Source organism: Armigeres subalbatus, chromosome 1 (genome assembly GCF_024139115.2).
Source record: "Armigeres subalbatus isolate Guangzhou_Male chromosome 1, GZ_Asu_2, whole genome shotgun sequence".
NCBI lineage: Eukaryota > Metazoa > Arthropoda > Insecta > Diptera > Culicidae > Armigeres > Armigeres subalbatus.
The window spans coordinates 221,206,440-221,233,267 of NC_085139.1; the positions used below are offsets into that span (position 1 = coordinate 221,206,440).

Below are 26,828 nucleotides of genomic sequence, written 5' to 3' on the forward strand. Positions count from 1 at the left end.
GAATCCCCAAGTAACCACCAAGCATTAATTAATGCATGTAATCGATCACAGATCAGCATATAAAGTGTTAATTGCATTAGATCGGTTTTACGGATGTAAAGATGCATTTATTCATCACCTGTCAAGCAACGATACACTAGTTCAGCGTTACGAATGCAGCGATGCATTACATATGTTTTATTTCAACATGTCAAAGTAATAAGGCATTATTTCGGTCGTAGAAGGGCCTTTTTCCACTTTAAGTCAACTTTAATGGCTGTATTATTTGCAAGCATATATAGCTCCATCACAGAGAAACAGACGTCTCACTTAGAACAAAATGCAATCAAAATCATCGTCACGAAAACATTATCCCCCAATGCTAAAATCACTGTGTGTGGTCAAGCGGCAACCAGATGGCGGTAGTGCGCAAACGTCAAACACAAGCAAAGTCGATGGAAGCGCCATCGGTGGCCGATTGACCACCTACATATAATTAAATTAACCGTTAAAAAGGTGAACGATGGAACATGTACTGAGTGAGACGTCTGTTTCTCTGTGGCTCCATGGTTACTTGGGTCATTTACAAAGCAATCGTTTATGCTAGAAAATGAAAAATCATGGTTTTGGTTTATAAGCCGTAATCATATGTTACGCGAGAAATATTCGATAGCCAGTTACTAAATTGAAATATAGGTGGCATTCATTTGCTTAGAATTTCTGCGCAAACAGTTTTGTTTGGTCACCCTATACTTTTCTAACCCTTTCTGCCTTTCTGTCAAAACGCACGACGCTGCGAGAAAAACATCTGCAACCGGCTGCCGCCCGAAGGAAACCAACGATCACAATTTCACATTTTTTATTGCTTTTGTGAAAATCCGCGAAAATAATCATCTAAAAATTCGAATTTAAGTGCACGAATGAAAAATGTCCGACGACGACGTTATTCTGATCGAGGATTCACCACAACGGAAGTCCATTAGGTAAGTGCGCTTCAAGCGGAATAAAAAAAAAAGAATGTTATTGTCTAATACTTAGCTTTCTTTGCAGCTGCGAACACATTCCGGAACTTTTTCTGGACAAACTGGTCGCCAAAAAACACTTCAGTCAGTTCGGGCGCATTAATCGGTTCATCTTGCGACCGAAGCGGCTCTCTTGCACGGTGGAGTACGAGAACCCGGAAGCGGCGGAGGCAGCCCTAGCAAGGGGAGGACTGTTCCGTGATGTCAAATTCAACGTGTACTGGACGGACGAGGCTCCGGCATCGGTGGTGGGAAGCGTGTTGCCGTCGGTACGCGACGAGGGATTCGTGGATCCCGAGGTGCAGCAGGAGCTGGACATGATGAGCGGAGGACCGAGCAGTTTGCGGATCAGGCCCATCATGAAGCAATGTAAGTGCTTCCATAAAATAAAATTCGCTGATGGAATTTTACTGCCTGTTATTGCAGATAAAATTATGATTTTTTCTATTCTAATTTCAGCAATTGAATCATTTATTAAGAAAACGGAACGTTTTCCGGCCCCTCAACCGGTGTTGGGTCAGCCAAAGCCAATGAGGATGCCGATGATGATGGCAACGGTACCAAGAGAAGCTCTCCAGGGTTCAGGCGATCCGAAAGCGATTCAAGCGAAACTCGAGTTCGAATCATTGGCAAGAAAGCCGGCTTTGACGGCGGAGGAACGATTCCGGGTGCTGGATTCGCGCGATAAATATGTGCGGTTCACGACCGATCGGACCACGGATATTCGGAAGGCCAAAAGCAACCAGGGAACGTGTGAGGATATGTGTCCCGAGAAGGAACGTTATATGCGAGAGTGCAAGTTTCAAGTGGCATCGTACGAAGCCGGGGAAAGCTCGCAACAGATGGACCACGAGAAGGCGATCAAACAGTACTCGAGAAGTTCGGCGGATCAGGAGGCTCCGTTGGCGATCGAGTTGCGTTCGGAGAAGGGCTTGGAACTGTCGATGAGTTATTTGCTGTTGAGGATTGCGGATTTGTGCGAAGACGAGGACGAAAATTTGAGCGATTGGTTCCATTTCGTTTGGGATAGGACACGCGGCATTCGGAAGGATATTACGCAACAGGAGTTGTGTTCGGTTCGAGCGGTGCGATTGGTGGAACAATGTGCGAGATTTCATATCCATTGTGCTGCTAGGCTGGTGGCCGAGGATGCGTCTGTTTTCGACCACAAAATCAACACGGAGAACATGACTAAATGTCTGCAGTCGTTAAAGTACATGTACCATGACTTGGGGCTGAAAGGGATCCGATGCCCGAATGAAGCGGAGTTTCGGGCTTATGTGGTGCTGCTGAATTTGAACGATGGGAACTTCATGTGGGAAGTAAAGCAGTTGGACGATGCAATTTTGCATTCAAAAGAGATTCGATTTGCGATGCAAGTCTATTTTGCGGTGGAGAGTAATAACTGGGCCAGGTTCTTCCGCTTGGTTCGACAAACCACATACATGAATGCTTGCATACTGCTACGGTACTTTAATCAAATCCGGACACGTGCCTTGGAAACCATGTTGAGGGCCTACACATATCGGATACCTGCCAGCTTCTCATTGGAGCATCTGACCGATTTGTTAGCCTTCGAAGACATTGAATCTGCTGCCTCGTTTCTGGATGCGTACGGTCTTCCAGTCGACGAGTCTCTGGGGACCGTTCTTATGGATCCCAAACAATACGAGAGACCAGAAATCCCATATCAACTGGAAAGGGCTTACAATCTAGTTGAAACCAAGAAAACTTGTAGCGTCGGAGAAGCCATTTGCGGCGAACCTTTGGAAGACGAGTCAATCCTAGATGATCACCAACTCGAAAACAGTTTCACTAACTCAGGATACTTCCGAGAAGATTTGCTGCGCGCCATTCTAAAACCGATCAAGCTTCCTGAACCATTGAGCCCTGTAATGACCGACGATGACAAAGTGTTCAAAGTCCCATCGCCAACCTCTATCTCACCGAAACCCCTCTTCCCAAAACCAACATCCTCAGGAAACCTCTTCCAACCAGTCCGGAATTCATTCAAAATCGAGACCAACTCTCCGGCACCGTCGGCTCCTTCGGTCTTTTCGCAGTTCAGCCCGACAACCCTCTCTGGAATCACCCCGCTTCCGAAGCGGGTCGAACCAACACCGCTCCCAAAGCAGGCAACCGCCTTCGGATCGAATCTCTTTGGAAAAGTGGACTTCACAACTCCACAAACCAGCAACATCTTCGGCAGCTTCACCGCTGCAGAACCAACTGTCAGCTCATCGATATTCGGTGGTCAGAAAACTTTCCCTTCGTCCGATTCCACCGTACTTGCTGCCGCCCAACGTCTTCAGGAGGAAGTGGAACTAAAACGCAAGCAAGAACTAGAAGAGGAGGCCAAGCGGAAGCAACGACAGCAGGAGGAGGAATTTCGCCGGAAGAGAGAAGCAGAAGAAGAACGCATTCGACTGGAGCTGATTGCACGAAAGGAAGCGGAAATTCGTCGCTTGAAAGAGCTCGAAGAGGAAAGCAAACGCAAGCTGGAAGAGACCGTCATAAAAATGTCGGAGAAGATTTACGCCGAACTGTTGGATGATGTATGTGGGGAAGATGTGACCCACATTGCAACCTCCTGCTACAATCAACATCAACTGCTGGATAAATATCCGAAAAAGCTGCTGAACGAGCTGGAAGACGAAGTGTTGTTGGAATTCCTAAAAGCAACGATCAGAGAAGAAACACTTGTGAAGAACTGCCAGGAAAATCGTCAATTGAATGTGGTTCGAAAGTTTTTCCGTTTGTGGCGCCGTAACGTTCGGATGGTGATGGACAACCGAATGCAGATCGAGAACAGTCCCGCTTGGCTACCAGAGCGGCAATTGCAGGAACAGGCGAAGGAGTGCTATCAGCAGCATCAGGCGCTTAGTTTGGCAGACATGAGGCGCTATGTCGGAGGCATGCCAAAGGTATTTAAACTGCCTGATAGAAGGGATGATCCGGTCGACGTTTTCGACATTGTTCGGAAGAAAATTTGTTCCGGGAGGAGAAAAGATCTACGAGGATTCATTCAAAACCACGTGTACTGGAAGATATCCGTTTCCATTCCGTTTAAGCAGGAGGAAGATTCCTCAGGATTTTATTTCTTCATCAGCAAGTGGTTGAAGAACCAGTTCAAAAGATCATCCGACAACGAAGGAAAATGCTTTTTCCTGGAAGCTCAGGAAAATGTGGCAATTCGCGAGCGGTTGGCAGTTTGTATTAGGCTTTTTAAAGGCCTGTCCATCCTGGACGAGTTGAATGCAAATGATGAAGAAGCTTTCGACAATTCGGACGGCCTTGTGTTTTTCCTAACATCCAATAACTTGCTGGAATCTAAGGAACGATTGCACAATCTTCTGCGAAACGCAGATTCTTGGGGGCCTCTTCCGGTTACCTTAATTGCCTACAATTACCTTCCCAATGAGGACGAATGCCTGGAGGAACTTCTTGACTTGGACCTCCTCCTAGAGGATGGAAAGATCAGCGACTTCGAAATAGTCTATCACCACGAAACCAACAGAAAGCCGCTGCGTCAAGCTCTTCTAGCCTCATTGAACTTCCTCGCATCTTGTTACAATCCCGACTCACCACTGGAAATGCAATCCCAAACGTCATTCATCGGAACTTGCTTGGGTGAAGAGTTGTGGCATCGCTTCCGTCTGTCTTCCCAACAGAATCCTAAACTGTACGAAACCTGCCAAGATCTCGCATTTGTCCTCGATCTGTTCAATCAAGCAATCGATCGCGTTTGTAATCTCGTTCAGCACAATCTCGCCGCATACCCGGACTTCCCTGTCGAATTCAAGCCATTCGTTTCAAAACGCCGCTTTGACATCCCGCTGGACCTGGAATACTTCCCGAAAGATTGGCGAAACCCGGAACGTCAACAAAAACTGATTCACTTCTTCACAGAGATGAAGCTGAAACCCCCAACCTTCGACCCCCACTCCGCAACAACCGTCCACGAGCTTCAATCCCACCTTCTCCCGTTCATCCGCTCGTCACTCCCTAAAAAGGACGAAAAAGCAGCTCGCCGCCTGCAGGCACTAATCACTCAAGAAATCCTCCGTTCGTTACCGCTCGGAGTTCCATTCACGCAAGCCATCCCAAACCTTAACTGGCTCCAACCCATTTCCATCCTTTCCAACGAACTTCTCCGACTGCGCTGGAGCGAAGCGCTAGCTCATCTTCCCTGTGAAATCATCTACCACAAGCAAGAATACGAAAGTTACACCCGTTCCCTGTGGTGGCTACCACAGCTGAAAACACTCAAACGACAAACCAATTCAGACGAACCGTCGGCAGCGTCTGCTGCTGGCGAGCCACAGGAAGACAATCACGACGAAACCGAACCGGACGTCGACTCGCTGGATGGTGCGGCGGGAGGACCGCTGCCGGCGGCCAAGAAGATGCGCCTCAACATCAGTCTGGCCAAGACCGATCTGGACGCGATTTTGGCCCGAGGTCAGCGCTGCCTGGCCATGGCGGACGAGAAGCTTACCCAGTGCCGGGAGTTTACCCAACAGACGAGAGATTTATCGAACAAGCTGGACGGGCGATTGTATGAACAGGAGAAGACCTTCCGCGAGAACCGGTGGACGTGGGAGACGAATTTTCGGTAGTGTTGTGGAGGTAATTTGATGGATAGACGAAAGATGACTTTCCGATGTTATATGTGCGTTCAATGAAGACTTTTTTCAAACGATGTTGGAGAAGAATGTTTTATGATCCGAAACTCCTGGGAATGTAGACCGAAATCAGCTAGACGGGGTCCGTTGTGCGGCAATTATGTGAAGGTAAGCCCTCCAGTTTAGGGGTCTCCAGTTAGCCTTGCGTGCAAATGCGTAGGATTGCCAATCCGGAAATGGCGAGTAAGATTCTCGGTCCGGTCCAAGAAGTTTTCGGGTGGGAAATCTTTTTGACTCCTTGGGCAAAGTGTTATCCATTGTACTTGCCATACAAGATAGATTCTCATGCATTGGCCATGCCTTCGATGGTGTGTTATGCCAATTAGTAGACTAGATTAACTTTCCACCTACCCGGAGCAGTGAAAATGCTTTATGATGTTTTTTATTCGTTCTGTTTATTGAAGGCTCACTCGCCGCATCCAGCTTTACTGAGCCGATAACACTTCAAGACAAAATTTTCAAAACGACTTATCTGCTTTTGTAAACAAAGATACAAACGACGATTTGACGAATGCGATAGCTCCCCCACGTAAACCAACACCATCTATAGGTAGATGAAGGATTCCGCTACCTGTTGATGGTGTTGGTTGCGTGGGAGAGCTATCAGATTCGTCAAATCGTCGTTTGAATCTTTGTTTACAAAAGCAGATAAGTCGTTTTGAAAATTTTGTCTTGACTTAATACTACTAAATCGCTTTCCATTTGTGTTCCCTATTTTTTTCACTTTTTCGGCAATTTCAATTTGATCCGTACATGTTTTTTTTTCGCTTCCATCGCTCTAATTCGCTTTGATCGCCGGCGTTTGTGCGTTACCTCATTATACTCGGACGATGCATAGGATGTGTTGTCTTCGATATCGGTCCACCCGACATGTGGTCGTTCTTCTGCACCGGTTTTATTAGTAGCTGGAAGCGAAGATAACTTGCCATTATTTTGTATCGGTCAGAAGTCGGCTTGACTGAAGATTTCGTCAATTAAGGATAGACGTGTGGCCACTTTTGCAATTTTGCCATTCTATTCTGCACATGTTTTATTAGGGTCTTCAATGGTTATGAACGGTATGTAATAAGAGATAAAATTATTCGCACCACCAGTACACCGTTTAAGATCCCCGGAAATCAATGCTTCCATGTTTCGTTACTTCTTCATACTTGAGCATTTCTGAAAAAGTTTGAAGACAAAAGAGTTATCTTCCATAACGAAATGATTGGAAGACAAATGAGCTTGTTTCTCATTTTTGAGAAAGATTCCTGTGTGGTAGTAAATTTGGTGTTTCTTATGAAAATGCAATATCTAATTTATTTGAAAGCATCCAAGTAAATTTGATATGAACAACAACTGAAAGCCATCAAAACATCAATCAAAGCAATCGTGGTGCTTCGCCAGCATTCAGAAACATGTAGTCAACCATCACGGACTAAAGTGACAGTTTATCAGCAGACTTTAGCAGCATGATAATCTCCACAATTACCATCAGCGTTCGAGAAGTATTCCCATCTCAGTGTTGGTAAAAACTCAAATTCTCAAATCTCATCCACGATTCAAATCAAGCGCGAGGCAAACCTCACCCCATTCGAAGTTGGATATCGCTTGGTGAAGGATTGTTACATTCAAAGTTAATTGCCTATATGCCGGGTATTAAGCCACCCGGAGTGGAAATTAATTACTATGTCTGAAACTTGATTATGCATATGTACAACATGTGATAGATTTAGTTCGGAAAAGGTATTGGAGGTAACCGCCCCTTCGGTGGGGTTTGATCCCACGACCCCAGTTCGCATGACAGGTGCTTTCCCTACTAAGCTACGAAGGACCTCCGTCGTCCACCGCAGCTTAGCGGGTACTGATGAAACCAAATTCCCAGCACCAGGTACCAGCCGATCTCTCGCAATACATTTTCAGAACTAACTCTCTCAAATGTATTTTTGTACACAATGTCAACCAAGTAGGATGAGTATTTAATATTGTCCGGCTCCTACACACTTGCTTCATCAGCAACGGCGCTCAATGAAGTAGGGTAGTAGGGAAAGCACCTGTCATGCGAACTGGGGTCGTGGGATCAAACCCCACCGAAGGGGCGGTTACCCTCCAATACCTTTTCCGAACTAAAATCTATCACATGTTGTACATATGCATAATCAAGAAGGATTCAGAAAAATATATTAAGCTCTTTTAGTGGAATGTATTAAACCGTCTAAGACGAATTAAGTACTGTCCATTTAATTCCACTAGTTAATTTTCGTAATCTTTGCAGATACGTATTTCGACCACAACTGTGTGGTCGTCTTCAGTGTCTTGTACTTGACTCGACTTGAAGAAAACAATCGCAACTTACACTATTTATACTACGCTAGGTACCTAATCTAATCTTATTTGCCTACTTTATTTACCTATATAGTAAATTACTTTATTGTTTAGGTAGAAACTTGAAGAGCCAAGAGCTGCCATTTCCCTGATCCTTATTCAACAGCGCTGTTTGTACCTGTCGGTGGATTTCAAACTCTCAGCTACATCGAGTTTCCATGGGGAAGAGACATTTCTTAAGATTTTAATATTTGATGCCGTAATTGGGTGATTTTCCTTATACACATGCTCTGCTACCTTAGATCTAAATTCGTAATGTAATCCCTTATCGTTTTCTCTTTTCGCCTTACTCACTTCCGCCATATGTTCCTTGAACCTTATATCTAATGGTCTTAGTGTTGTTCCTACATAGATTTTTTCACATTGGGAACAACTTATCTTATAAACGCCTGCCTTATTCAACATTTCTACTTTATCCTTCGTTGAACCCAATAGAGACTTGAGTTGGTTGCTTCTACTGGAGAATACTAGATCGATGCCGAATTTCCTTAGTCGAGGGCGTAGCTGGTTGGTGATGTGTTTATCATATGGGACCGAAACTCTTTTCAGCGGCTCCTCTATCGGTGTCAGTGTTGTATGTCCATTTCGTCGTAGGGTCCTTTCCTTCTTGTTGATGATCGCTCGTATAGTCCTCTCCTGGTATCCGTTGATCTTCGCTGTTTCCAAGATGTATTGTAGTTCCTTCGTTTTTCCTTCTTCGCTCAGGGTATCGTCTGCATCCTGTGGATCATGTGATGAAATGCTGCCATTTTATGTTGGTACGAATGGTTCGATGTATATGGGATGACTCTCATGGTGTTCGTGGGCTTCCTGTAGATTTCGAGGCTCAATGTTGTATTTGCTTCCCTGATGACTAGTAGATCCAAGAAAGGTAGTTTCCCTTCTTTTTCCTCTTCGAAGGTAAATTTGATGTCCTTATGCACGTTGTTTATCGCTTCCAAAATCCTGGGTAGATCTTTTCGGTTGATGATGCTGAAAATGTCGTCGACGTATCTCCACCACTTCTGGGGTAGTATTCCTTGTTCTTGTAGGTTGTTCTCCAGATTCGCCATGAACAGTTCGCACAAAAACGGTGATAGCGGATTTCCCATCGGTGCTCCTTTCGTCTGTTTATAGTAGTTGCCACGAAATGTGAAGTAGTTCTCCGTCATGCATAGCCTTGCCAGATTTAGGTACATCTTCACCTTTCCTCGCCATGTTGTTTCCGTCCTTTGTGTTAGCAGCCAATCCTCTAGAAGATTCAGAGCATCTTTCACTGGAACGCTAGGGAACAATGCCGCTACGTCGAATGATACCATTATGTCCTCTTCTTCGATGTGTCCTGATTCCAACAGCTTCTGGGCGAACTCCTGGGTGTTGATGACTGACCTGCTGGGGAATGGTTTCGGCATACTTTGGAACTCCTTTACCAACCATTTGGCTATGTTTTGGGTAGGGGGACCCACTGATGAAACTATCTCTCGCATCTCCTTGCCGGGTTTATGGATTTTTGGTAGTCCTTTAATCCTAGGTAGAACCGGGTTTACTGTCCTCACTCGGGCTTCTCCGATGATCGCCTTACACTCCTTTATTGTTTTGTCCGTGAGTCGTATTAATCCTGGTAGCGGATCCACCCAAAACATAGCCAAATGGTTGGTAAAGGAGTTCCAAAGTATGCCGAAACCATTCCCCAGCAGGTCAGTCATCAACACCCAGGAGTTCGCCCAGAAGCTGTTGGAATCAGGACACATCGAAGAAGAGGACATAATGGTATCATTCGACGTAGCGGCATTGTTCCCTAGCGTTCCAGTGAAAGATGCTCTGAATCTTCTAGAGGATTGGCTGCTAACACAAAGGACGGAAACAACATGGCGAGGAAAGGTGAAGATGTACCTAAATCTGGCAAGGCTATGCATGACGGAGAACTACTTCACATTTCGTGGCAACTACTATAAACAGACGAAAGGAGCACCGATGGGAAATCCGCTATCACCGTTTTTGTGCGAACTGTTCATGGCGAATCTGGAGAACAACCTACAAGAACAAGGAATACTACCCCAGAAGTGGTGGAGATACGTCGACGACATTTTCAGCATCATCAACCGAAAAGATCTACCCAGGATTTTGGAAGCGATAAACAACGTGCATAAGGACATCAAATTTACCTTCGAAGAGGAAAAAGAACTACCTTTCTTGGATCTACTAGTCCTCAGGGAAGCAAATACAACATTGAGCCTCGAAATCTACAGGAAGCCCACGAACACCATGAGAGTCATCCCATATACATCGAACCATTCGTACCAACATAAAATGGCAGCATTTCATCACATGATCCACAGGATGCAGACGATACCCCTGAGCGAAGAAGGAAAAACGAAGGAACTACAATACATCTTGGAAACAGCGAAGATCAACGGATACCAGGAGAGGACTATACGAGCGATCATCAACAAGAAGGAAAGGACCCTCCGACGAAATGGCCATACAACACTGACACCGATAGAGGCGCCGCTGATAAGAGTTTCGGTCCCATATGATAAACACATCACCAACCAGCTACGCCCTCGACTAAGGAAATTCGGCATCGATCTAGTATTCTCCAGTAGAAGCAACCAACTCAAGTCTCTATTGGGTTCAACGAAGGATAAAGTAGAAATGTTGAATAAGGCAGGCGTTTATAAGATAAGTTGTTCCCAATGTGAAAAAATCTATGTAGGGCAAACAAAAGATCATTAGATATAAGGTTCAAGGAACATATGGCGGAAGTGAGTAAGGCGAAAAGAGAAAACGATAAGGAATTACATTACGAATTTAGATCTAAGGTAGCAGAGCATGTGTATAAGGAAAATCACCCAATTACGGCATCAAATATTAAAATCTTAAGAAATGTCTCTTCCCCATGGAAACTCGATGTAGCTGAGAGTTTGGAAATCCACCGACAGGTACAAACAGCGCTGTTGAATAAGGATCAGGGAAATGGCAGCTCTTGGCTCTTCAAGTTTCTACCTAAACAATAAAGTAATTTACTATATAGGTAAATAAAGTAGGCAAATAAGATTAGATTAGGTACCTAGCGTAGTATAAATAGTGTAAGTTGCGATTGTTTTCTTCAAGTCGAGTCAAGTACAAGACACTGAAGACGACCACACAGTTGTGGTCGAAATACGTATCTGCAAAGATTACGAAAATTAACTAGTGGAATTAAATGGACAGTACTTAATTCGTCTTAGACGGTTCAAGAAGGATTGTTGTTACGCGATCGTCTCGAAAATAATTTCATACAGAAGTGGAAGTGATTCCTAACGGAGTGATAACAGTGCATACAAAAACGATTTGGTAGTGAACGTAGAGAATAGCAACTGATAGGAAATACGCTAGATTGGTAGCAAAAATTGATTAACCGGTGGAAGAGACGCCATATTGATTTCAATAGGAGAGAAAAAGTGTGAAGAAGAGAGAGGGAGAGAAGAGGGAAGCAATGATGGGGTCGAAAGATCCACCTGATCCGTCAATAAATGATGGGTTACGAAGTTGGTATTTGGATGCAATCAACGATGGAACAAGAGGACAATTCACGGGAATGAACGACAGGAATGGAGCTGAAGCCACTGCACGAGAAAACTTCACCTACACATGCAAAGACAGTCCGCCGTACAGGGTTTACATGGAGCTGAAGGACAAGGCCAGCAAGATCAACAAGTACACCGTGGGTTTGATGATTTGAAAACATGAAAAATTCAACAAATACGTGACAGACATGAAATACACTGGCGCACGAAGAATTATGGTCTACCTGAGCAACTTTGAGAAGGCAAATCAAATGGTCGAAGCGCTCAACGCAGTAGATTCGCCCTATCGAGCCTATGTGCCGAAACATTTGGTGGCGATAACAGGAGTCATCTCAGGAATTCCTGAGGAGATTACAGACGACGACATACTCGATGGCATCGATTGCGACGTACAAGTTCTAGGAGTCAGACGACTAACACGAACGGCAGAAAAAATACCTACAACGAGAGTCAGTGTCTCATTTCGAGCCAATCAGCTACCAGATTCAGTTCGACTCTTTTGCTGCAAAAGCGCAGTTCGGCCTTTCTACCAAAGGGTTATCGTTTGCGGGAAGTGCTTGAGATTTAATCATCGAGAGAGTAACTGCAAAGGTCGTCGGCGGTGTGAGAATTGCACTGAGCAACACGACACAAGTGAGGAATATGTACAGTGCAAGAATAAGACCAAATGCGCCAACTGCAACTCATCGGAACATTCATCGAAAGACAACAAATGCCCGGAAAAGGGAACGACAAGCCAAAATCAAAGGGCTCATGTCTAGGAAGAACATCACATACACGGAAGCGAGGGAAATCATACCAATCGTATCGGAAAATCTCTATGAACCGCTGAACCATCTGGATGAGTTCCCCACGGTTTCAAACTCGTTTGCAAACATGACTAGTGGAAGCTTCCAATGGAAAAATCCACTAAGGGAAGAATGGATTAAAACAAACCAGGAAAGGAAGGCAATCAAAGCAGCGATTGAAATTGAAAAAGAGCGAAAGGAGCAACAGAAATCGAAAATGAAAACGAAAAATGAAACGTCAACGAAGCGACACAAAGGAACAACATGTTTTGGCAACGAAGGCACTGAAGACCACTGAAGAACGGAACAGCTTGTTATCAGAGGCTACTGTCAGCACCAACACAGTCGGCATGGGCTTGAATAACCGGCACGTAGTAGGACAACAGGAGAAATGGGAAAACGTTCTGAGGCAGACACGGGAAAAAATGGAAGCTAAAGCACAATCTGAAATCAGAAGAGCGGATGAGAAGCGTCACGCAGATCTTATTAGCTTCTACACCGATTACGTCACAAAGTTGGGAAGTAATGAAACTGCTAAAGCACATTTTAACGAATGCACAACGAAATATTTCGACTTAGCCAATGTTGTAGTACAGAATAATGATCAGTCTGAAGCTGATCAAGAAGTATAAACTAGGAATAATTAAATCACATTCAACAACTCAAATAACTTAAAAATAATTCAATCTAATGTTCAAAGTCTTTCTAAAAATAGGGCTGAAATACATAGAATAATGACAAGTGAGGGCATAGACATCGGAATACTGTCAGAGGTTTGGACAAATGAGAACCACACAAATACCAACAAGTACAATATAACCGGATACCATACAATCACCGATTCAACATCGGACGGATATGGTGGAGCAGCGATATTGCTATCGACTAATTACAATTACATAGTTCATAAACTACCAGTTACATCGGATATGACCCAGGCTGTGTGCATTGAAGTGCTACCCAAGAATATGACGGTTCTATCCGTTTATATAAGCCCATCCATCACGCTAGACGACTTCAGCAAAGACATCAACACTATCATAGATTTCGCAGACAAATTCCCCAAAGCTGTAATTGGAGGCGATTTCAACGCCCACCATCAAGCATGGGGAGATGAACGTTGCGATAGCAAGGGAAAAGGCCTGGCAGAAAAAGTAGACACAGCCCAACTGATCATATGTAACGATGGGACGCCCACCTTTGTTCCAGTACAAACGGATAGGAGATCCACTGCCGTAGATATCACTTTCTGTACGCCGAATATATATCAAGAAATAAATTGAACAGTTAAGGATTGGAGCGTAGGTGGACATCACATGGTGATAAAAATTGTGCTTGGAAAAAGTGAAGAGAGCAGATCACATGTGTACATTAACAGGAAGCAAGTTCTGAAAAGCATTTCCGCTTTGGATTCAACTGATATCAAGCATGTGGAAGATCTAATAAGTAAGAACAGAGAAATCACGAGACGGAATAAATTCCAAACTACTCGAACTCCGAAGTATTGGTGGTCGGATCAAGTTGATCGAGCGTGGCGGGACAAAACGGAGGCACGACGTGTATTAAACCGAACATCAAGTCAGGAGAATCTCTTGTTGTTCAAAAAAAGGCAGCAATATTTCAAAGGCTTAAACGGAAAGAAATCAGGAAGAAATTCGAAGCACTGGCAGACGAAATAAACCTTTTAACTACGTCCAAAGAATTGTGACAAAAGGTGGGAATGATGACGGGTCACAAAAGGCGAAGAAAGGAAAACAACTTATTATTCGACGTCAAAGAGGCTGCTGAGGCCTTCTTAGATACACACTTCGAGGGACACAATGTGGTACAAACTGGAAGCTACGGAAATACTGTTAAGTTTCCTCTAATCACCAGGGAAACATGGAAAACCATCGTCTCAAGTAAAAACAAGAGATCAGCTCCAGGGGTGGATCTCATCTCCTACGAAACGTTATCTAGCCTAAGTGCGGAGGCTACTGACGCAATCGTCAAGGATATCAACAACATGTGGCACAGAGGCGCCATAAGCGATACCCTAAAGGTGATTAAAATCGTCCCAGTACCAAAACCAGGTCGAGATCAATCGACGCCGGAAGGCAAGCGGCCTATATCACTAGTTCCGACTATCACAAAAGTTGCGAATACAGCAGTTCTCCAAAAGTTACAGAATTTCCTGGAGGAAAAAAACATACTTCCTTAAAAATCATTCGGATTCCGACGTCACATGTCAACTACGACCTGTGTGGCATATCTAATCAACAACATTAAAAAGGCGAAAAAAGAAGGAAAAGTGGTAGCACTTGTTGCAATCGACCTGTCCAATGCATTCAATGCAGTGAAAACGGACAAATTAGGCGAAATACTGGCCGATTTAAGAGTACCAAATGAAATACAAATTTGGATTGAATCTTTCCTAAAGAATCGTAGGTTACAACTTACGATGAGAACTGGATGCATCGAAAGAATAGTGAGCAATGGATTACCTTAGGGAGATGTCATGTCTCCCACTCTATTCAATATTTATACGATTGGATTGCATAGCATAATGGTTGAAGATGTCGAGCTAGTGCAGTTTGCCGATGATTTCGGTATAGCTCAACTATACCTGGACCATTTCCAAACTGAGGCGAACAATCTAAACCTTAAAATAAATGCCCAAAAGACGAAGGCTATTCTATTCCAAGCGAACAACAAACAGCTATCGCTCCAGATTAATGGACAAGATGTGGAAACAGTCCGGTATATAAAGCATCTGGGAGTCCACTTGGATCGGACTCTAAGTTTTGGAATACATGTCAGGCAGTTAGGAGAAATTCTACGAGACAGACAGAACATGTTGAAGGTACTGTGTGGCATTAAGAATGGCAGTCACCCGCAAGTGACAATACGATTGTATGAAGCATTGATTCGAAGCGTGGTGGAATACGGATGCACGGCACATAACAACGCCTGCCAAACAAATTTGAAGAAACTGGAGACGGTTAACAACCAATGTCTACGAAAAGCGACTGGCCTAACTAGAACTACACCATTGAACGTACTACACGCTGTCGGAGGGCAAGATCCCATCAAAGTGAGATTAGAATATATAACAGCAAGAGAAATCGGCAGAACAATGTCAAGAAACAACATCATTGCTGAACAACTGAAAACATTGAAGGATCGGAATCGAGAGAGAGTAAGTGACGATTCGCTCTCATTCATGGAATTGGTGTATTTGGAGCACCAAGAAATCTTCGATAGAATATCACCAGTGAGGAAGTTTACTGCAGCCCAGGAGATAGGCATAGAGTACACTTTAGATGGAATTAAAGCAGCAAAAAAGGACTTGAACTGCAGGGTCCTGAAGCAGTCCGCACTTGGTGCTATGAATGGGAAATACCAAAATAGAGGCAGGATTTTTACGGATGCATCCAAAGATGCGAACAAATGTGCTATCGGAGTCTACGTGGAAAATACTGGACAACGGTTTAGCATTACATCAGCGGAAGTACTAGCGATATCCGAAGCAATGCAGATCATCGAAAGGCAGCAATTGCTCAATTATGTAGTCTACACCGATTCCAAATCATCGTTAATGATATTGGACAACGTCATAGAAGATAGAGAAGGAGAATGTGTAATTGTACAAATACTAGAAACGGCACAGAGATGGAATACCAAATTTCAGTGGATCCCGTCACACGTGAACATCGCAGGAAACGAAATAGCGGACCGTCTGGCCAGGAACGGGTTAACTAGACCATTCACGGTTAGTAGAAACCCATGTTTGCTGAAAGATGCACTGCAGTACCTAAAAATACGTAAAGCTGAAGCAACAAATACATGGTACCATGACTACTCACGGGACAAAGGACAAAAATTTTACGCTGTAATGAAAAAATTTGAATACTCACCATGGTTCAAAGGATTAAACACTAGTGGCAAAGGAATACGACTCCTGAATAGACTAATCAGTGGTCATGACTATTCCAACTACTGGTTACGTAAAATGAAGATTGTCGAAGACCCGAACTGCGACATGTGTGATGAAGCAGAAAATGGAGAGCACTTAGTACTACATTGCCCAAAATTTGGGATGCTAAGAAGTGAATACGACTTTGATGGACGATTTGGAAATTTGACGGAGCTTTTCCGAAATGCGATAACAAACAATGATAAACTACTTGAACAAATTGTGGACTTTTGCAACAAGGCCAAGCTTAAATTGTGAAGCAAATAATAGCTATAAAGAGAAAGCAGGGCATATAGTCTGAGCTACTGGCCCTTTCGAGCTTGACGCTCAAGCAAAAATAAGAAGAAGAAACCTCACCCGACTCATGGCCCAGATAATCGAACATGATTCGACTCGCGATTTGCATCATAGCGTGATATTTGCGTGTTCTTCTTTGTTAAATTCATCGGAATAACTTTCTTTGCTCAAAACAATAGAATAGACCGCTTTGCGATTTGGCACTTGGCACGGTGCACCCGGATCAGAGAAACGACTGGTATAACGGCGAATGTGAGCAGTTTGTAGAAGAGAAGAATGCAGCACGGGCAAGATTGCTGCAACATCGCTCGAGGTCGAACGAGGCACGATATAAACAGGCGCGGAACAGACAAAACTCGATTTTCCGGAGGAAAAAGCGTCAACAGGAAGATCGAGAGTCTTGGATCTTTGCTAATGGCTGATAACAATGTTAGTCGTGAAATACGAAGGCGCATCATCTGCGGAAGTCGGGCCTACTTGTGGACCGACGCGAAGAATAAAACACGTTTCGAATCTTTTACACAGTCCGTTTTTATTCCCAGAAAACTGAATAATAACCCGTACATTTTGGTCCATTCGATCACGGATGTGTCGGGGGCAGCAGGGACTTTGTCCAAGGGCTTGACGACCCCTCCCCATGGCCACTGCGAGTTAGACCGGGACCATCGTCCCTAACCCCTAATCCCAAGGCGTTAAGCGACCCGTGCCGAGGGGATGCATGGCCAGGGGGTGAAATAATAAGCTAGGCCTTTAACGGAGCCTGTGGGGTACCTGGGCACCCTCCACAGTAATTGTCCCTTACCGCGTCATGCTGGTCTCTGGCGTGGTGGACCTCTTTTCCCGAGCAACTCGTGGGACCAAAATGGAAAACCAAGTCAATTCTTCAATTAGTGGTAGTAGTGTAGGCGACAACCCCTTCGCAAGAGGTGGGTTGTTCAGGTCTCCGCCTAGAAGGCCAGAGGCAATAGTCGGAAGCTCATTGCGCAGCGCCAGCGTGGGTCACTCAACCTTCCTCTCGGCTATAAAAACGCCGGTAGGGGTTATTGACGGCCCATGGCTTGTGGAGGCGATGAACCGCAAACGCGATGGGCTTTCGGCCTTCGAGGTGGCGACGGAACAGCTGGACGCCATCATCGACTTTGCGTCATCGAAGCATAATATCAGCAAGGACCTCAAGAGGAGCTTGCAGAAACTTCGAAAGTCGATGCTGGACGCCAAGCTGGAGAGGGCGGTCAGGACGGCCAAGTGTAAACCCGTGAAATCGGTGGAGTCGAGGTCTACCCAGACTGAAGCCCAAGGACTCAGGCAAGGTCGAATCGACCGAAGGCGTGCCAGCGAAGACGGTGGTGCCAAAGTCTACCCAGACTGAGGCTCAAGTATTTGCAGGTACGTCAGGGGTGACTGCTCCAACGGAGCAGACACAAAAACAGGGGAGACAGTCTCCGGGGATGAGCTCCCTGGGGGCCGCTCCAAAACGCGGAGGGTTACTACCCCGAACAAGGGTAGTGGGGCTGGGAAGCTGAACCCCGGTAAGGTACCTCCAAAACCGGGGGAGGAAGGACCTGGAAAGGTCCGTCCACTCAGGAAAGACGGTGATAAAGGGTTACGGCAGGCTGAAAGTTCTCAGCCGCACCAGACCAGGGAAATAGAGGGGGTGACGCCTCCTGGACCCTGGTCAAGAACAAGAGGAAACCGAAGACGTCAAGGGCCGAAAAGAAGGCCCAGGCGAATGAGGGTAGCAAGAAGTCTAGGGTAGGCGCCAAACGCTCCAGGGGCGATGCCCTAGTCATCACGGCGGACGAGGCTAAGTACTCGGACGTTTTGAAGGCGATGAGGAGTGACGTCAAGCTCGGTGAACTCGGCGCCGACGTACGTCGAATAAGACGTACCCGGATGGGCGAGATGATACTCGAGCTGAAGCAGGGCGTCTCGCAAAAGGGCGCCGCCTACAAGAAGTTAGCGGAGGAGGTCCTAGGCGAGACGGTCAAGGTGAGGGCACTCACGACGGAGGTGAATCTAAGGGTTAAAGACCTGGACGAGATCACTGAAGTCGAAGAGCTCGTCACGGCACTGCGGCGACAGTGTGAAGTGGAGACGACCACCGCAGCCGTTCGGCTACGGAAAGGTCCGGCAGGGACGCAGGTAGCATTGGTTCGGCTATCTGCAGCGGACGGCTTCAGGGTAGTCAAGTTAGGGAGCGTCAAGGTGGGATGGTCGGTATGCCCTGTGCGCATATACGAGCAACCCGAAGTTTGCTTCAAGTGCCTGGAACCGGGGCACAAGCAATGGGACTGCAAAGGCCCTGACAGAAGCAATCTCTGCCGACGCTGCGGATTGGAGGGACATAAGGCACAATGCTGCACGAACCCTCCCAATTGTTTGATTTGTTCCAGCAAAGCTGTGAACAGCAAGCACGCAGCTGGCTTGCTCGGCCTCGCCCGAGTGTTTGGTGTGCGCATGTTTAGAGGAAACGGCGGAACACGTGTTGTTCGTGTGCTCACGTTTTCGCGCAATGCGTGACCACATGTGGTCTGGACACTACCCCGGACAAACTAGTTCGGAGGATATGTGAAGATGAAGTTGGCTAGAACGCCGTTTTATCGGCTATCGCCCAAATCGTCTCGGAGCTACACAGAAGGTGGCGCGCCGACCGGGGGCTAGTTCAGGCGCAAATAAGAGGTGGTCCAAGGGATCGGAGTCGGCTTCATGGGTCATACCGGTGGTCATGCTCTGTGGTCGAACTCGATCCTTTTATCGAACAAGTGGCCGCGCGAAGAACAACATGGTATCGTCGCTTTCGCGGCGTCGGTCAACAGGGTTCCGAGCCCGAGGACGGAAAGGGGTCCTCGTCAAGGCTGGGGCAGGCGTAGGCCTCGCGTCGGCAAGTCCCTCTGTGTGCTGGCGAATAGGCCCTATCGCAGAAAGGTCAATTTGGGGTGCACGCGGCATCATCATTCTTGATACCAGTCGTGCAGAGGGAAGCAGGCGCGAAGTCGACCCTTCCCACCTTCCGAGGACATAGGGCGTGGTAAGGCCACCTGGAAAGCCGGCAACGCGCTGGCACGATACCATGGTGTTCTTCTAGAAAAGCGAGTTACGATGTTCGGTGCTGCAAGGACACGCAGCTAACCTCGAGGGTGCGTTGTGCACTGGCCCCCTTTGAAGCATTACTTTCTGGTTGTACCGAAGGGACTATGGGCTTGGCGGCAATGGAAACGGTTTAGCGGGTCGGGAATGTAGTCCTGCCTCCCTCGGTGATCCCTAACCCCGCACTTCCTGGTCAACCCAGGATGTCTGTTGAGCAGATTCCCCCTCCATTGTTTAGGAAGAAAAAAAAAAATCACGGATGTGTCGTACTGGTTCTGTGCAGGCTTCTGAAGGAGCAGAAAAATGTACAACATTCTACTGCCTTACAAACTATATCCGGTGTTCCTCAACCGATCCGAGTACAGCAATCGATTCTGCCTCATACCTGCTTCCAACGTTTGACGGAAAGCCTGAACACTGGATTAGGTTCAAGTCCATGTTCACGGACATCATGAATAAATGTGCCACGGAAGACGATTCTTCGAAATTATATCATCTGGATAAGAGTCTCGTTGGAGAAGCAGCTGGTGCCATCAATCAACAATTCATCAACGATAACAACTACGATGCAGCTTGGGACTTTTTAGTGCAGCGATATGAAGACAAGCGAAAGGTGGTGAATATTCATGCCAGTAAGTTGTTGCAGCTGAAACCTATGACACAGGAGAGCGGAAGACATCTAAGGGAGTTGATCGAGGAGTGTAAAATACACGTTGAATCGCTCAGATACCACGGGTACGATGTACTAGGCCTCTCAGACGTCGTATTGGTGAATTTTCTTGCATCTAAGCTAGACTACGAGCCGAAGAAACTGTGGGAAGCTAGAAATAGACATGGTGTCATTCCGACATACAAGAAGACAATCGAGTTCCTGGAGAAGCACGCAACAGTTCTAGAAAGAGTGGAGGCTTCTGGCCAATACAAGGGAAAGCAGAAGACCATACCTACTCTATCATCCAAGACGCCATTGTCGAAATCTTTTTCATGTGCTGTAACGATCTCCGAAACCAAGTGCGTGTTTTATGGGAAAGAACATTCTTGCCGTGAGTGTAACAAACGGCATCATACAGTTCTCCATATCGATTCGACAAAACCGAATGTTAACACTGGTACAGATACAGTGAAACCTGTCGAAAACGATAATGTAGTGCCAACAATGAGCAACGTGGTAACCCTCAATTTCGAAACTTACAATGATGTGCTGATGTCTACTGCGGTTGTAAATATTCTTGACGAACATGGCAACGCAAAGCTGTGTCGTATTCTACTTGACTCCGGTTCACAACTCCATCTTATCACAGAAGCAATGGCAGCACTCCTTGAGATTCAACGCGAGAAGTGTGCAACCAGCTTAGTCGGAGTCAACGGCAAGAAGACCCAAATCAAGTGACGGTGGTGCTTCAATCTAGATCTACAAGTTACCGTACCACCATCGAATGCTTAGTTGTGCCGAGGATCACAGGCATACTTCCGGCTCAGAAACTCAACACTTCGGAAATAGCGATTCCCGATCACACTCGTCTGGCAGATCCGGAATTCTATAAGCCTCAACGAATCGATCTTTTGATTGGTTCCGAGCTTTTCTACAGTATCATAATGACCAACCGTGTCGAACTGGGGCCCGGGCGTCCAATCCTCCTGGAAACATTTTTTGGAGGGGTTGTTGCTGGACCAATCAATGGTCGCTCGTCATGTATATAACCACAACATTGCAACACGGTTTCAATTGCAACGGAAAGTAGACTGGACGAGCTGGTTCAACGGTTTTGGTCTCTTGAGGAAGTACCAATGGCTGCTAAGTTGTCACCTGAGGAGGAATTGTGTGAGCAGCATTATGCTCAGACTACCGTTTCGTGAAAACGTAAGCAAGCTTGGTGAAACGAGACAACATGCGCTACATCGATTCCAGCAGTTAGAAAAGCGGTTGAACAGTAACGAAAGATTGAAAGGCGAATACGATTGTTTCATCGAAGAGTACATTGGACTCAATCATTGCCGAGAGATATTTGAACCAGAGGCAAGAAGTAAACCAAACTGCTTCTTGCCGCACCATGCGGTTTTCAAGCCGTCATCATCAACGAAGTTATGCACAGTGTTTGATGCGTCAGCGAAATCTTCTTCGGGACTCTCACTGAACGACGTGTTGATGACAGGTCCGATCGTTCAGGATTCGCTATCAGACATCACGATGCGATTTCGGATTCACCAGTACACCCAGGTTTTTTTTACACGGTTTGGTTTTGGTCGTTAAAGACCTTCAGCGACAATGAAACAATGAGATAACCCCACCAAAAAATTCACAAAAAATCAAAGAAAATTCAGAGGGTATTTGAAAAGCTGTAAAAGTTCAGGTTAACCGAGAAATTAATGAATTCCAACCGCGTAAAAAAAACCTGGGTGTACGTGTTTACTTGTGATATCCCTAAGATGTACAGGCAAATTACAATGTCAGCAGATGATACTAAATTTTTGCGGGTTTTTTTATCGTCAGCAATCAACAGAGCCGGTTCGCACATTTGAATTGACCGCAGTAACATACGGAACGGCATCTGCCCCTTTTGCAGCAACTCGAATGCTAAAGCAACTCGTACAGGATGAAGGCAATCAGTTTCCCATAGCCGCCGAAATTGTTCTGCATGATTTCTACATTGACGATACATTGACCGGTGGTGACACGATAGACTTTATCAAGGCGGCAGCGGATCAGCTAGTGCATCTACTGAAGCGTGGTGGATTCCATCTACATAAATGGTGTTCCAACTCTGAGGAGTTTTTGCAAGCGATTCCGGATGAACTACAAGAAAAACGAACGTCATTAGAAATCTGTGGAGCAAACGATGTAATCAAGACACTGGGATTATTATGGAATCCTCAAACAAATGAATTCTGTTTCCGGATTAACCCTGTTGTGGAGCAGGCTGTAATTACAAAACGCCATATTCTTTCCGAAGTTTCGAAAACTTTTGATCCACTGGGTCTGTTGGCACCATCTATCGTACTTTGCAAACTGTTAATTCGTGATTTGTGGAGGTTGGGAGTTATTTGGGACGAAGAAGTGCCTCCCGACCAAATCAATTCCTGGATGAAGTATTTGGCCAGTTTGAAAAGATCAGAGGGACTGAAAATTAGCCGATGCGTTCTCTCAGCAAACCGTGTTAGTATCGAGCTACATGCCTTTTCGGATGCATCTTTCTCTGCATACGGGGCGTGTGTATATATAAGGTCAATTCTCCCTGATGGTAACGCCGAACTTCATCTGCTGACAAGCAAATCAAGAGTTGCTCCGAAGCTAGGATCTCCGAAGCAAACGATCCCACGTCTCGAGTTATGCGGATTTTTGTTGATGACTCGATTGATTACTGTTGTTATTTCGGCGCTGAAGCTGAATTTCGACAAGGTAGTTTTATGGACGGATTCCACCATCGTATTATGCTGGCTACACAAATCCCCCCACGACCTTAACACTTTTGTGTCTAATCGTGTTGCGGAAGTCAACCGGTCAACTACGGAATTTGAACGCAAGTACGTCGAATCAAAATCGAATCCGGCAGATATGCTGTCGCGCGGTGTTTACCCTGAAGAGTTGAAGAATAGTGACGTTTGGTGGCATAGGCCTACTTTTCTAAGAAATTCGCCATACATCGAATTTAAAACGACAGAAGTGATTGAAATTCCAGATACCTATAAAGAAACTTGTTTGTGTCGCATACGAAAGGCCTCAGGGCTACATGTTCTTACAAGGTTTAGTTCATTCAATCGTTTGCGACGAGTCATGGCACTTGTGGCTCGATTCATCAGACAAGGCAAGGAAAATTCGCATTGCTAACGATCATCAAACGTTCCCTACTGTTGAAGAATATCAGGTGAGTTTGGATTTGATAGTGAAGGCGGTTCAGGCATCATGTTTTCCAGAAGAAATAAACCAAATCGAGAAATTTCATCTAACCGGCGAACCTGAACATAAATACGTCGGTAAGCTGCGGAATCTCAACCCTACATTGGAATCCGGTATCCTGAGAGTTGGAGGGCGGATCAAACACGCTAATCTTACATTTGAACAACGCCATCCTGCTATTCTACCTTCGAATCACCACGTGACGAGAATGATCATCGACGTCCTACATCATAGGTATCTGCACATTGGTGCAAATGGGCTGTTGTCTCTTCTTCGCCAAAGATTTTCGATACTTGATGATCGGAACCGAGTACAACAACATTTGAGGAAATGCGTACGTTGCTTCAGGGCTAATCCTTCCAAGCTTTCACGATTCATGGGCGATCTTCCTTCTTATCGCGTTACTCGAGCTGATGTTTTTTCACGAGTCGGAGTTGACTATGCAGGACCATTCTGTATCAAGACTGGCAATCCACGTAAGCCGACCATCATGAAGGGATACATAGCACTGTTTGTGTGTTTATTAGACTGGCCCAGGAAACAAAATGTTGTCAAATTCCACGGGGCACCCCCCAGGATTGTGTTTTTTGGCGAGAAAATCAATCTCTGAAAATTTCAGCTCAATCGGTTGTTGCATAAGCTGGCGCAATTGATTTGAAATTAGTGTGGGGATTTCAGTCAAAATATATAGGAAAATAGACCTTCGTCACTCATTCGATCTGAAAATTGTTTCTGATCGTACGATTGAGCTCAGAATCGCAAAAAAGGCAGTTGGTATGTTACAGAATACTTTCACAGAACATTGTATGATGATTAAATGAACTTTTATATAGTTTTCGGCTGATGCGATTCGATCAATAAATCCAAAATTGCACTATCCAGCTCTCAATACATCAGCCGAAAGCTAAGTAAAAGTGCATTTAATCATCATACAATGTTCTGTGAAATTGTTCTGTAACATACCAACTGCCCTTTTTGTAATTCTGAGCTGAATCGAAAGATCAGAAACAATTTTCAGATCGAATGAGTGACGAAGGTGTATTTTCCTATATATTTTGACTGAAATCCCCATACTAATTTCAAATCAATTGCGCCAGCTTATGCAACAACCGATTGAGCTGAAATTTTCAGAGATTGATTTTCTCACCAAAAGACACAATCCTGGGGGTGCCCCGTAGAATTCGACAACATTTTTTTCTCCCCATACTAAGCTGAGCCAGTCTAGTGTTTATCATCTAAGGCTATTCATATGGAGTTGGCGGTTGATCTCTCCAGTCAACGTCCAACGTTCATCAACGTCCTGAAGCGTTTCGTTTCAAGAAGAGGAGTACCAACGGGTCTACTACGAAAGGCCGAATCACAAAAGGCCGAATCACGAATGGCCGAATTACGATAGGCCGAAAGCAAAAAGGCCGAATGCACAAAAGGCCGAAATCACATAAGGCCGAATCACAAAGGCCGAAACCACAAAAGGCCGAATAAAATCGGCAGACCAACAAAGTGGACCGGAGCGCGCGCGCTCGCTCCGGTCCACTTTGTTGGTCTGCCGATTTTATTCAGACTTTTTTTTATTCAAATCTATATACATAAAAATGAATTTCTGTCTGTCTGACCCTTATAGACTCGGAAACTACTGAACTGTTCGGCGTGAAAATTTACATGCAGAGGTTTTTGGGGTCGGGGAAGGTTCTTAAGATGGTTTGAGACCCCTCCCCCTTTTGGAAAGGGGGGCTCCCATACAAATGGAACACACTTTTCTGCTTAACTCGAGAACTAATCAGAGAATAAATCAATTTTAGGCGAAACAAAGTTCGTCGGGTCTGCTAGTACTTAATATAATTTAGAATATGCAGATTATTTTGTGATTTCTCAGTGAAGTCTTGTGAAGTCAGTTTCTTTTAAATTGGGAGAAAATGATATGCATTGAGGAACACCGCGTTACTGCAAGTTATACAGCTTTTGGTCAAAAGCATTCTGATGTCGCAATTAGATCATGAGTAGTGCGCATCATTAGCACAATGCTCAACCATGCATCATGAAGCGCACAACTCCTTCATTGATGCAAATCGGCAATTCGATTCTGTGAGCCATGAATCCGGTGGAATTTAACTCGGGCTCTTGCATTAGATTTGGGAATTTAACTTTTCCCAATACTACTGATAATGATTACTACGTCAGCAAAGAAAGAAAAAAGAGAGCTCTTGGATTACTCCGTTACTTTAAAGTGATAATATTTATCCGTATGTTCATGCTTTCATTACTGCAATGAAGATTGATCTATTATGCAATATATAAGGAATCAAATTGACTCTGTAAACACCGTCATACAACTTCTTTCAATTGAAAGATTGAGCTTCGACGTTGAACTGACGTTAAATACCTCAACTGAATAAGATTGATTAATACTAATGACACACTGGTGGTACAAGTACCATGGTACAAGAATCTTGAAATGAGTTCCGTACTGATTATTGTCTTTATCAAAGATAGTCTTGGAATAATTTTCTTGTCCTCTTGTACCATGGTACAAGTACCACAGGTGTGTCCTTAGTATAAGATCGCTGCTAGTAGTTGCAAAACACGTGGACAAGTTTTTCTTAATAGGGCAGCATAATATAAGTAAACGTAAATTTGTCAATATTCCAAGTTCTCTTAATTGAAAGATTGAAACTTTTTGTAATGATTCGGCCTTTTGTATCATTCGGCCTTTCGTGGTTCGGCCTTCTGGGTTTTCGGCCTTTTGTGGTATGCTAGAACATTTTCGGCCTTTTGTGATTCGGCCTTCTGTGGTTCGGCCTTTTGTGATTCGGCCTTTTGTACTGATCCCGTACCAACTACAATTCTGTCAGACAATGGTACTAATTTTATAGGTGCCAATTCCGAGCTTCACAAACTGTATCAGTTGTTCCGGAGTGAAGCTACTATTGAGGCGTTCAAAAACTATTGCCTGCCGCTGGAAATTAATTGGAAATTCATTCCTGCTCGTTCTCCTGAATTCGGCGGCGTATGGGAAGCAGGAGTAAGGTCTGCGAAACACCACATCAGACGAGTAGTTGGCGAATCGAAGTACACATACGACCAATGGAACACTCATAATTCAGATTGAAGCCATTTTAAACTCAAGGCCACTCGTACCAATGTCGTCTGATCCCAGCGATCTCAAGGCTATCAATCCAGCTCATCTTCTGATAGGTCGTGATTTGACTGC

At 45.1% G+C, this 26,828-nt stretch overlaps 2 protein-coding genes across 2 annotated transcripts; both read left to right on the plus strand.

Moving 5' to 3' along the window:
* Positions 1–762: 762 nt before the first annotated feature.
* Positions 763–5,703, plus strand: LOC134205791 (protein xmas). Its single transcript, XM_062681384.1, has 3 exons — positions 763–962; positions 1,030–1,370; positions 1,461–5,703. Exons 1-3 carry the CDS (start codon positions 907–909, stop codon positions 5,618–5,620), a joined length of 4,557 nt encoding a protein of 1,518 aa, XP_062537368.1. The 5' UTR covers positions 763–906; the 3' UTR covers positions 5,621–5,703.
* Positions 5,704–14,931: 9,228 nt separating this feature from the next.
* On the plus strand, positions 14,932–16,599 carry LOC134207017 (uncharacterized). Its single transcript, XM_062682758.1, has one exon. The coding sequence runs from the start codon at positions 14,932–14,934 to the stop codon at positions 16,597–16,599; it is 1,668 nt and encodes a 555-aa protein (XP_062538742.1).
* The last annotated feature ends 10,229 nt before the right edge of the window (positions 16,600–26,828 follow it).

Excerpts from the sequence above, each read along its gene's own strand:
- LOC134205791 (XM_062681384.1), top strand. The coding sequence starts at position 907 with ATGTCCGACGACGACGTTATTCTGATCGAGGATTCACCACAACGGAAG. Across the intron at positions 963-1,029 it reads CCACAACGGAAGTCCATTAG|CTGCGAACACATTCCGGAAC; the intron begins GTAAGTGCGCTT and ends CTTTCTTTGCAG. Across the intron at positions 1,371-1,460 it reads CAGGCCCATCATGAAGCAAT|CAATTGAATCATTTATTAAG; the intron begins GTAAGTGCTTCC and ends TTCTAATTTCAG.
- LOC134207017 (XM_062682758.1), top strand. The coding sequence starts at position 14,932 with ATGGTTGAAGATGTCGAGCTAGTGCAGTTTGCCGATGATTTCGGTATA.